This window comes from Aedes albopictus, chromosome 3 (genome assembly GCF_035046485.1).
Source record: "Aedes albopictus strain Foshan chromosome 3, AalbF5, whole genome shotgun sequence".
NCBI classification, from domain to species: domain Eukaryota; kingdom Metazoa; phylum Arthropoda; class Insecta; order Diptera; family Culicidae; genus Aedes; species Aedes albopictus.
The window spans coordinates 328157159-328170034 of NC_085138.1; the positions used below are offsets into that span (position 1 = coordinate 328157159).

Genomic DNA, 12876 nt, shown 5'->3' on the forward strand with positions numbered 1-12876 from the left:
TATTTTAAAACATAGGTATTTTTCAAACGATGAAAAAAGTTATGATGGATTGACCCTTTTAGGATCTTTGTCGGTAAAATGTAATCTATGTAAAATCTATGTCTTTAAATTTTATTTTTGATATTCAAAGATTTTCCACGTCTTTTCTTATTATTCGAACCCTACCTATGAAAAAAATTATTGAAATGAGAATCTTCGTACCAATTTGTACGATAATAAAAAAAATCCCTTGAAGTGAGATATCCCCATATTGTTAATATATATGTAAATATTCTCCCCATATTGTTAATATATATTAATATTCTCTGCCAACTCATTTCCCCAACTGCTAAATCTTCAAACAATTCAATGTACCCACCTGGAGTTGGTGATCACGGCCGCCTTGGGCATTCCCGTGGTTCCGGAGGTGTAAATGTAAACTAATTTATCTCTCAGTGATACATCATTCCAGAGAGAGCTTAAATCCACACTCGGAACATTGTCCAAAGCTTGTCTCAGGTTGTCGGCAGCTGAAAGCAGAAAGAACACGGAGCAGCAGAAGAAAAGACCTGTTAGTGCCTGGACTGGAAGGAAGCACACTGGGGAGATATGAGTGCGAGGGAAATTTCCTGTCTCATGAGGGAATGATTTATGATTATCTATTATCATCTGTTCGGAAGGGGATCCGGAAAGAAGACACATCTTTCGTGAGCTACTTTTGGCAATTCTTGATTCTGCCGCTGCAGAGGTAAGTCTGTGCCGATTAGAGGAAATTCACCTATCCCCATCTGAACAAGCTTAAAACCATGGGAAAGTGCTTTAGTGCTGGACACCGCGCTGCTCTATGAACGATTTGGGATATTTCCGTTATGGTCCGTCCTGCTAGCCACCAAACGAACCGCAACGGGAAATACATCATCAGGATCCAAATGTGTGCACTTTATGGGAAATGGACAGCCGTTTTGGACAGCGCAGATAATAGGAACATACCATGGCTCACGAAATAGTGTACAAGAGAAGAAACTACTGGATGAAAAGAAAAACATACATGCATGGTAAAACAAACGTAGGATACTGACCTGGTAGATGCTCATTTTTGTCGCTTTCAGACGATTGTTCATTGCCATATAGGTAAATTGGCAGTCCTTTGACACCATCCTGTTCCAAAACTTCGGCGACGGCTGGAAATAAAGTTTGAAACAATTTAAATTTTTTATCGGTTATCATCTTTTTTTATAATGGAGCTTCTTAAAAAACTCAGTACATTTACTGCTTGATTATGTCCTCGGTTTTATCTTATGTCAAACTGTAGACTAGTTCCCCAAACCAGTGTTGATCAAACTTCCCTGCAAGGACTTTGTGCCGACAAACCACCCATCAAAATCGACAACCACTCAAATTATCCTAATCCGTTGCAAACCAATCCAGCCAGCACGGACAGAGTCTTCTCATCAGTCTGTTCTTATCAAATCAAAACAGACTGGCTAACAACAAGAAACCATGTCAATCGCAGACCACGCCAACCGGCCGCGCGTTCTCGTAACAACAAAAAAAACCCTAATTAATCCACCTAGCGGTGATGATGCCTTTCTCGTGCTTTAAAATATCCTTGCAACAAAACTCGAGCGACATGTTGATGACATTGACATAAATACAAAATGAAAACTGCTTGCTAAATCTACTCAATATGGATACATTTTATATTAGCATAACATCCAATATTCAGAAATTATAACACAAAATTCAAACCATATAAGTGTCATGAAGCCACAAAATTTTGAAACGCCATTTTAGATTTTCCGGTCATCATTTTATGACTTCGGATATCTACCCCAACTAAACTAACCGCCATCTTGAACATTGAGACACCATCTTGGATGTTCTGGTATTCATTTTTGGACTCTGCACCTAAAATTACATAAAATAGTCGCCGTATTGAATTTTGGCATGTCGTTTATGATTTTCTGGTTACCAGTTTTGAACGAAGACCGGCATTCTTCCCCATTCAAACTATAGTCATATTGCAGACCTTGTGAAACAGCACACAGCTTGGGTTTTCTGATTACAAATTTTGAATTCTGGACATATTTTCATACAAAATATGCCCATAATGCAAGATAGGATTTTTATATAAAATAAGCACTAACTTGAATACTGGGCCATTATCTTGGACTTTGGACCGCTATTTTGGATACTCTGGTGGACTCCAAACAAATTTTCCATACCAAATACACTTATTTTACATAGTTTTAGAGCTCAAAATTCCTTAAAACAGCCACCATCTTCTGTTTACGCGATCAAATTCTTATTTTTCCATTCAACGTTGACCAATCCTGCTATAACTTTACACCTTAGGAATCTGAAATGGTACGATTTGATGAGATCGCTTTAGTTTTGTCTATATTTTGTTCTCATATATGAGAACTTAGACCTATTCGTCGCTGTTGTTCATGCCTAATGTTTATCAGGCCATTAAACAAAGCCACGATTTAATTTTTCACATGAACGTTGGTTCTGCTACACAACAGTTAGTCTTTAATGCGATCTAAGGCTATTTTCTTGCTAACCGTTCATTAGATTATCAAAAAATCTGCGATCTGATGTGTCGTATGTATGGGTTTGGTTCATTTTTATTCTTGGTAATTTCCGGTGGGATAGCCGGATCTGATTCCATGAGTCATGGACCATGACACTACTGGTTGTCCCAATTATGGTCTGAGAATATTTTATTGCTATTTATTCACCTTTACCTAATCACCGCGATTTGATATATCGCATGAATGGGTTTGCTTCACTTTTACTTCTAACCACTTTCGAAGCCACAGCTGAACCCGCAACACTACCGGGAATCTAATGTGGTCTGACCCTATTTTTCCATCAGGTTGTCGATAAGTCGTGATCAGTCTTCGTTCTACTGCTCGTGTTGTGTGTTGGTAAGAGGAAACGATAGCGCACGAATGTAACAAATCCGACTGACACCCGACTGCGGCAACGAAATAAAGGTAGTAAAAAGTGTCGAATGTTTACAAGACTGGTCGTGATTTGATGTACCGCATCCATGGGTTTGGGTAAATTTTACATTTTACTACCCGGATCTGATTCCGGGTAACTACCGGCTGAACCAAATATGGTCTAACATTATTGTCTTGTTAACTGCTCATCGGTTAACCAAAAACGCTGCAAATTGAAGGTGTCACATGCAGGGTTTGACAATTTCGACGAGACTCTCTGAACCAATTCCGGACCACTACCAGTGACTTAAGGCTATTTTCTAGCTAACTGTTCATAAGGTTATCGCAAAATCCACGATTTGATGTGTCACATGCCTGGATTTGGTTCACTTTTACATTTGGCTTCTTCCGGCCACTCAAAACCGATTCCGAAACACTTGCTGACCGTTCATTAGGTAATCTAAAAAGCCGCTATTTGATGTGACGCATGTACGGGTTTGTTTCTCTTTCAGATTTAACCACTTCGGCGGGAACCCCAGAACGGGATCCGGAACACTACTGGTTCAGATATGATCTGAGATGATTTTCCTGCTCATTGTCCATCAGGTCATCGAAAATGCCGTGGTTTGATGTGTCGCATGTATGGGTTTGGTTCAATTGTATATTTGGCCACTTCCAGCGGGACGCCTAGAACCGGTTCCGGAACACTACCGGTTCAGGTATAGTCTGAGATGATTTTCCTGCTCATTATCCATCAGGTCATCGAAAATGCCGTGGTTTGATGTGCCGCATGCATGGGTTTGGTTCAATTGTATATTTGGCCACTTCCAGCGGGACGCCTAGAACCGGTTCCGGAACACTACCGGTTCAGATATGGTCTGAGATGATTTTCCTGCTCATTGTCCATCAGGTCATCTAAAATGCCGTGGTTTGATGTGTCGCTTGCATGGGTTTGGTGCAATTGTATATTTGGCCACTTACAGCGGGACGCCCAGAACCGGTTCGGGAACACTACCGGTTCAGATATGGTCTGAGACTATTTTCCTGCTTACCGCTCATCAGGTTATCGAAAATGCCGTGGTTTGATGTGTCTCATACATGGGTTTGGTTCACTTTGATATTTGCCACTTCCGGCGGGACACCCGGAACCGGTTCCGGAACACTACCGGTTCAGATATGGTCTTAGACTATTTTTCTGCTTACCGCTTATCAGGTTATCGAAAATGCCGTGGTTTGATGTGTCGCATGCATAGGTTTGATGCATTTTCATATCTGGTCCCTTCCTGGGGTACCGTTCCGGAACACCTAAATGGCCATATCTCCGGAACGGCTGAACCAATCCGAACCATTTTCAATAGGAAACAATGGGACCAGATTCCGCGTCGAATGAACCATCGGTCATTGAAATCGGATGAGGTTTACTGCCAAAAAGTGATGTGAGTTTTTTTGTACACACACATACACACACACATACACACACACACACACATACACACACAGACATCATCTCAATTCATCGAGCTGAGTCGATTGGTATATAAGACTTGACCCCTCCGGAGGCTCTATCAAATTTTCGTTTTTGGAGTGAACATATAGCCTTTCGGTACACCTTGGTGTACGAGAAAGGCAAAAATGCTCGAAAGACAAGACAGAATCCTGCCAAAGCATCCTGTTCGGCCCATCCGTCGATGATTGACAGATTCCATTTTCTACCGGCTACTCTAGCCATCCAACCGTGCGTTCGATCACTCTCACAAGAAGCAGCATGTTCCGTTGAAATCTAGAATCCCATCCCTAATAGACGACCCTACCAACCAACCAACCAACCAACAACGCCGAGCTTAGGTACATACCTCCGGCCAGTTCAGCGCTGACGATGATTGCTTTCGAATTAGCCGCCGCAATCGAGTGCCTCAGCGTTTCCCGCCGCAGATTGGTATTGATCAGAGCGGTTACGACGCCCAGCTTAGCCAGCCCCAGCCAAATGCACGGATACTCGGTGCGGGTTTCCATCATGAGTGCCACCGTGTCCCCCTTGCGGAAACCCTTCGAGTGGAAGTAGCTGCCGATCCGATCCGAGAGCTGCTTCACGTCGGCAAAGGTAAGCCGTTGGTCGTCCATGATGAGGGCCACCTTGGAGGGGCGACTGGCCGCAACCTCCTCGAAAACTTTGACCACCGTCATCTTGCGTTTTTCCCACCGGTACAGGGTGAGATTCAACCGGATGAAACATATGGCAGCGCTGTGGGGATGAGATAAGAGTTGGGGAGATTGTTTATGATATGCGGTATAGATGGTTCGCTGTGATATTTTGATTGATATGTATCTAACTGAGAAGACTAATTGAATTGTATGGGCTACTACCCGCAATCAGTAGTTATACAACCTGATTCTATTGTATGTAATTGAAGATGGAGAAGTTTTACTACCGGAATATTTTAAATGAAGAAAAGGGGTTTGCTTGTACTACATATTTGTATATGTAATATGTATTGGACATTGAAAAATCGATTACCGTCGTTGGGGGTGAGAATGGATCAAAAAACGATACTCAAAGAGTGTTTGTTAAATAACAAATGCAATTGAAGTAAGAGTAACTTTTTATTTGGTATGCATACTCTCCTATGTGGTAATGATAGTTTAGCAGGAAAGTGTCACGTTATATGAATTGCTTAGTAAACTACAAATGATTGAAAATTGACCCAATCTCACCCCTTGGAGGGGGTGAGAATGGGTCAAAGTATTCGAAATCACCTACATATCTAAGAATATAAATTAATTTTATTGATCATATATAGTAAACTTACTTAAAACACAATGTTATCATGACGAATAAAAGCTTAGGTAATTTTAAAAGATGATTAATCCACCTAAAAGGGCTAATACAACCGAAAAAATGGTTGAAATTTGATAAAACAACGTTTGTATACTGTATCATCATTTTTAGCTATCATAATCATCCTTATTAAGAGTTTCAACCTTCATGAGAGGAGGAGAGATTACAATGAGGCAGGGGCGAAGAAAGAATGAAAGATTGATTGTAAAAAAAACATGCTAGTTTTTGTATACTGCATAAGAAATGTTTAACCAAACCCTCCGTTATAAACCCTTATGTACATGATCATTGGCCTCTATATTGATAAAGCAAATCACTCCATCTCTAGATAGAGGGTCGTTCAAATATTATGTTAAGTCTATTTTGTGAGTTTACGATATTGCAGTACACTAAAGATTAGCTGATGATTAGAGGAGCTGTCCACACGCATGGGTGTATTGTTATACATGATTTTAGGCACTAAACGTATTAACACACTCGTTTGACGCTTCTCGACATATTTTTGAAAGAAAGCGTGCTTTAGTGAAAATACGGTAAACATGACACCACTCTAACGTCAAATGGGGACTGGATAACAAGTTGAATTTTTATATCATGTACTGATTTATCGACCGTATTCTATAATTAACTTGATGATTTTGTGGCTATATCGGTCTCTTTCAACTCATAAGTATAAGGGAGTAGAGATCAAAGTGGATAATGAAATGATAGATATGATAGAATTCGCTAGGTAGCGAACAAGTGTGAAAATTTTATAGAAGGTGAAATTAGGCAAGTAGGCCATGTATTGAACGAATACATCGAATGCGTGAAACTTCTGCCGTGCGACCTGTGCTTTTAAACAGATCGGCTTGGTTGGTAGTTCATACCACCTTACCAAGACTGGCAAATGTTTCAGGCACCCGACTGCCTATGTATTGTTCTGTTTTCATCACAAATTCTATCGATCGGTAGCTTTTTCGGAATTCGCACTCCGTTCATAGGAGTATGCCTATATCGCGGCGTGTTCTTCCTATTAGCTTTTTCGATCTTATTGGATAGAACTGAAACTTTTGCCAGTCTTGGTAAGGTGGTATGAACTACCAACCAAGCCGATCTGTTTAAAAGCACAGGTCGCACGGCAGAAGTTTCACGCATTCGATGTATTCGTTCAATAGGACGCAATCAGTGAAGTACTAGATTGAAAGTAGTGAGCTGGATTTTTGTATGGTGAGATGATCAGTTCTTCATTTCTGCAATGAAATGGTGCAAACAGCGTGGGTTATATGGTTTCTTGCCTAATTTGATGCTGTTTGAGCAAAACTTTGGGTAACTGTGTTGTTGAAATTGCAAGAAATAAATAATACAACATCACAGTTACCCAAACTTTTGCTCAAATAGCATCAAATTAGTCAAGAAATCATATAGCCCACGCTGTTTGGACCATTTCATTACAGAAATGAAGAACTGATCATCTCACCATACAAAAATCCAGCTCACTACTTTCAATCTAGTACTTCACTGATTGCGTCCTATACATGGCCTACTTGCCTAATTTCACCTTCTATAAAATTTTCACACTTGTTCGCTACCTAGCGAATTCTATCATATCTATCATTTCATTATCCACTTTGATCTCTACTCCCTTATACTTATGAGTAGAAAGAGACCGATATAGCCACAGAATCATCAAGTTAGTTGAATTTTTAGTTAAGGTTATGTGCACTCGGTAACTTGCTTGACCCAATCTCACCCCCATTCTTAATAATTAGACATAGGGTCGAAAATATTAAGTTTTTAAATAAAAAGAGCAATGACAGCCCGCTTTTTTTATTACATCAACTAGGTAATACCTACAGCTAACCACTTATAAGAAAATTTATGGTTAGGTACTTGTGTTAAACATTACGAAGGAGATTTTTTTTCAGAGTGATTTACTAGTAGTTTCATCATATAAGTTTAGCCACAAATTTAACAAAAAACGATTATTGCTAAACATCTTATTCTGCATCATGACGTGTAAAAACATCTCCCCTTTGAAATAATATAAAGTTTTCAATATAAATTAGCGATAGTTATTGAGCTATTTCAAATTTTATGTTTCTCCGTTTTGACCCAATCTCACCCACCAGACCCATTGTCACCCCCATCGACGGTACTTATTTTGTTTTTTTTTATCAATTTTTGCACGCCTAAGAAACCAAGAAATTTCATGAGATCTGCGTATTATCAGTAGTTTGTTGGTGCCAACACCACAAGGCACCGAATACGCTAGCAAGATGCGATTCACCCCCGGATGAGCAGCAGTGAATCCTTTGGCCCAATCCTTACCCTGTCCATCCCTCAAAATGTGACCTTCTAACCTCAAGCTGCCACGAGTACCCTGGCTTCCACCCATTACTAACAGATATCATCAGAAAGTTATTACTCTGTATAATGTATACTATTAAGTACAAAAAAAGATCTTCGGCTCCGCAAAGCGTTAAACGCGATTGAGCCTCAAATAAATGAACTAGTTAAAAAAAATGTTATCAGTAGTTTATCACTAGTATTAAATCAATGAAAAAAAAAAACAACATCTGATCGACAAGTATATCATCGATACACACTATCTGAATCGGCTTCGTTTCCGCTGGCTTTCTGCTTCACTTTATCAAAGTGCTCTAAGCTGCAAACATCCCATGCCGTGTGGCTATATCGTACACATGTTACTGGGAGCAGCGACGTCAGTAACAGAAAAGCACGGGAACTCCTATAAAAATCTCAGAAGAAGTTTCAGGAGAAGCCCCTACAGGAATCCTAGTAGAAAATTCTTAAGAGACGCTTTGAGTAGCTAGAGTAACTTCTGGAGGAACTTCTGCAGAACTTTCCGGAAAAAAACCCTGCATAAACACTAGAACATTTTCGGGATGTTCTTAGTGGAATTCCCAGAGAAATCTATGAAGGGAATCCTATTGGAAATCTATGGAAAAATCTAGAGGAACTCCTGAATAAATCCCTGGTGGAATTTTGGAAGGAAACTTCTTCCCTCAAGGAATCTTTCTAAGAAACATACCTGGATAAACAGGTAGGGAAACTCATAATACCTGTGAAAACGTGTGAAGCAACTACCCATGAATCACGAATTAGCTACATGGGTCTCCCCCAGGGTTTATGTTCTTTACAATTTTTATGTCAGAGACAATCATCCCTCATGGAAAATTGTACTTTTTTTTTGCCGCAACCTCGCTGGCCTCGAACACGTTTGTTAGGGTCGGTTTCATCACCGGGGTCATATATGACCCCTCCGGCTCCAAAGGGTTAAGACAGCTTGATGATGGCTGTGTTGTTTCTATAACAGGATCAATAGCAGTCGATATGCAAGGACCACTACAGGATACTTTGGACAATTTGTCTACTTTGGCTCTCAAGCTGGGTATCGAATTCTCTCCGGAGAAAACTGAGATGGTTGTCTTTTCTAAAAAACACAAACTGGCTAAGTTTCCGCTCCATCTGATGGGTAAGACAATCACTCATAGCATGTCTTCTCAATATATCGGCGTCATGTTCGGCTCCGAATGCACCTGGGGAAAGCACATTGTGTGTCTGATACAGAAGTACCAAAAGTGAATCAACTTTATGTGAACTATAACCGGAACATGGCGAGGAGCACACCCGGAAGATCTGATCAGGCTGTACCAAACAACCATTCTGTCGGTTTTAGAATACGGTAGCTTCTGTTTTCAATCCACGACAAAAATAAGCTTGCTGAAGCTTCAACGGGTTCAGTACCGTTGTCTTCGGATCGCGTAAGGTTGCATGAACTCCACTCACACAATGAATTTAGAGGTACTTGCTGGTGTACAGCCTATGACAGACTGATATGCGGAGTTGTCGTTACGGTTCCTAATCGGATGCGAGGTTGTAAATCCCTTGGTCATAGAAAACTTCGAAGAGCTACTCGAACATAGTCCGCAAACTCGTTTTATAAGTATATACTAGCCGGGGCCCGTGGCTTAGCGGCTGCACGTTCACTTCATAAGTGGATGGTCATGGGTTGGATCCCAGCCCCGGCACTAGCAATTTTTCGTCAGTTGCTCTTCCCCCCAAGAGCTGCAGACTCTTACCCTCTTCTGAGCAATATGCGCTGACGGACCCGGAAACTTGGATATTTTTATTTTATTTGACGTCAATCATTCGTAGATTGTTAGTTACATAAATATGCTTAGTTGTACATTTTTTATTGCACTATTCTACTCAACAATATTTATAAGGTTCCTTGGTTTGGAGTATCATAAAAGTATTTTTTCAATTTTGTCCGAGTCATGGTTAGATCAATCCTTCACAATGTTGATCATAAGTGGACATCATCTGATTTAGTGGACCGAATTTAGCGTAATTACTACGATGAAAATCTACAGCAAATAAGTTTGTACTAGGCAGTTGGCAAGTTGGAGCATATATATTTAATTTTGACAATATACTAGACGAATCAATGCGTTGAGTGGCAACATCATTAATAAACGACACCATCGCACACTCTCGGCGCCTTTTCAATGTTTGGAGATTAATTAACAAGCAACGTGATTCATAGACCAACCTAAGTTACGTCATGCATATAGTAAAAACTGACGTTGAATTGACTCTATGCGTTCTTCATCGGCAAACAGCAACTCAAAATGGACCTCCAATCGGTCTGGAAAAGGAACACATCAATTCGACATCCTCGTGCTCATCATTCTACCATGGACAGGGTAGAGAAGTGACAGCAGCGCAAAGGCCACCAGTTCGATATAGTAGAATAAGAATAGAATACATTTAGGCGCTGTATAAAAAGTGTAAGTGCAGCCGCCAATTGGAATCGCTCACGCAGTGCCCTAGTGGACAAAAGAGCTGTAAATTAGGTTAAGTGCTGGTACATGACGCTAGAGGTAAGTCCATCTCCGGTTAACACCAATAGTGACAGCTTCTCAGACTTCAACAGTTCCTCTGTGGATTCTGATCTCTGGAAGGATGAGATCACTGGTATTCCAGAATTCGTTCCGTAGGTAGTGAATTCGGGTATGTTATCGGAGACAAACAGTTCTTCACAGATGGTTAAAAAAAAACCGATGATTCGACTTGTTTCAGTGCCTACAACAAATTTCATAGCGCCACTTTCATGCTTCAAAAACCCTGTTCTGAATACGTTGCTGATCTAGGTGCTATATATTACACCTTAGAGTGCATTAACACATTTGTACACTTCTTCATTTCTACCGACATGTCGCGACAGTCTGAGTTCTCTGGAGGCTGTTCGGTCAATGAAACTGATGACGCACTCAGCGTACTTCCTGAATGGAATATGCCAAGTCTTGAGTGCTTTGTCCAAACGCTCATACACCATCACCATACCTTGGGTCCCTTCACATTGCTCGATTGCGGGCAATGAGAAAGTGGACTCTCTGGCTAAGGTGGGCGTTAGCGAAGGCGATATTTACGAGCGTCAAATCGCCTTCGACAATTTTTTCGCATTGGCCCGTCAGGAGACCTTGATCAGCTGGCAAAATGGTTGCACTCTATCATCCCACAGGTGTCGAAGAAGCCATGGTTCAAAGGGTTGGATTTAGGAAGCGATTTCGTGTAATGTGTCGGCTGATGTCTAACCACTATTTATTGAACACACATATTTTTCATATTGAGCTCTCGGAAAGCAATATTTGTGCTTGCCTCGCCTACCAGGGTATCGAACATGTCGTATGGGGATGCGATGAGTATCAGGAAGTCAGATCTGAGCTGCATGAAATTCTCCGGGTCCAAGGAATACAACACAAACCCGTTCGAGAAGTGTTGGCAGGTCTTGATTTGTAGTACATTAATCTGATTGATCAGTTTTTGAAACGTGTTGATCTCATAGTTTGATGTATTACGCTGCTTGTTTCTTTGTCCGCCATTTGGTTTTGTTTTTCAAAACCAAATGGTTTCGGCTCAGAAATGCCCCTGTGGGGCCCGAGCCTTCCAAATAAACGAATAAGTAAAAAAAAATACCAATGAATCCCTAGAGAAACTCATGGAGAAATCCTTGTACAAACCCCTGGAAGAACTTCTACTAGAATTTTTAAATAAGTTTCTAAATAACTAATCCGGATGCTGAAATAAAGTGCAAAAATAAGTATTTAGTGGAACTCTATGATTCCCTCGTTTCTTGGAGGAATACCAGGTGCAATCCTTGGGCAGAAAATTTTGGAGGCATTTTTGGGCAAAGCTTTAGTGGAATTTCTGAAGTAATCTCTAGTGGAATTTTTGGTATAATCCCTATTGGAATATCTGGAGGAATTCATGAATTATTTTTTGGTACAATACAAACGCATAAGAAATATTGTATTGGGACCTAACCCAACGATAGCAAAGAATAAAAAAAATGTATCTGCTGCGATGTTGTTAGATGAAATAAATGGGGTAAAAGTTGTAACTGGATACTTTCAACAAAACAAATCAACAAAACGAATCAAAGACCCAATTGACATACAGCTTTTAACTTATTTAAAAACTTTGCCAAAAACGACACCATTCTATTTTACCAGGATTTCAAGATACAGATATTGTTTATAGCGGACAAATCTTTCATCAAAGTCGCCATTACCAGATATTTATTTACCCGTTGAACAAATTTGCTGGAAACAGAACATTAGAGTATCGAATTTCAAGAAGTGTCACGATTTTGGAAACACCCGTTTTTGCAACATTTGCTTCCCGTTCATGACAACGCCTGTTTTTGGCAACACATTTTTACCGATTTTGGCATCACAAATTTTTGAAAAAAAATACCGAAAAATCGTCTTTAACCCTCTAAGCAGTGCCGTAGTGCCTCTGAATGCCGCCTACAAAGTGATATCTCAGATTATCTTCCGTCGTCTTTCACACAAAGTTAATGAGTTTGTGGGAAGTTATCAAGCCGGCTTCGTCGACGGCCGCTCTACAACGGACCAGATCTTCACCGTGCGGCATATTCTTCAAAAATGCCGCGAATACAAGGTCTCAATGCACCACCTGTTCATCGATTTTAAGTCGGCATACGACGAGAAACGTCAAAACCGCAGTATGCAAAACAATGTTTGCCGGGGACAGCTAGTAAATGAATAAATGAAATGAAATGCTATTGCGAATATTATA

At 40.4% G+C, this 12876-nt stretch overlaps 1 protein-coding gene across 3 annotated transcripts in view; it reads right to left on the bottom strand.

The window, feature by feature from the left end:
- LOC109427035 (long-chain fatty acid transport protein 4) overlaps window positions 1–12876 on the bottom strand; it is a 55331-nt gene that overhangs the window by 18424 nt on the left and 24031 nt on the right. For all 3 annotated transcript variants that reach the window (XM_019702580.3, XM_062842884.1, XM_029865290.2), the window contains exons 3-5: window positions 4784–5172; window positions 1059–1160; window positions 359–509 (exon numbers count right to left, since the gene is read on the bottom strand). In XM_019702580.3, coding sequence (XP_019558125.3) covers window positions 359–509; window positions 1059–1160; window positions 4784–5172 — 642 coding nt within the window. The remainder of the gene's footprint in view (window positions 1–358; window positions 510–1058; window positions 1161–4783; window positions 5173–12876) is intronic.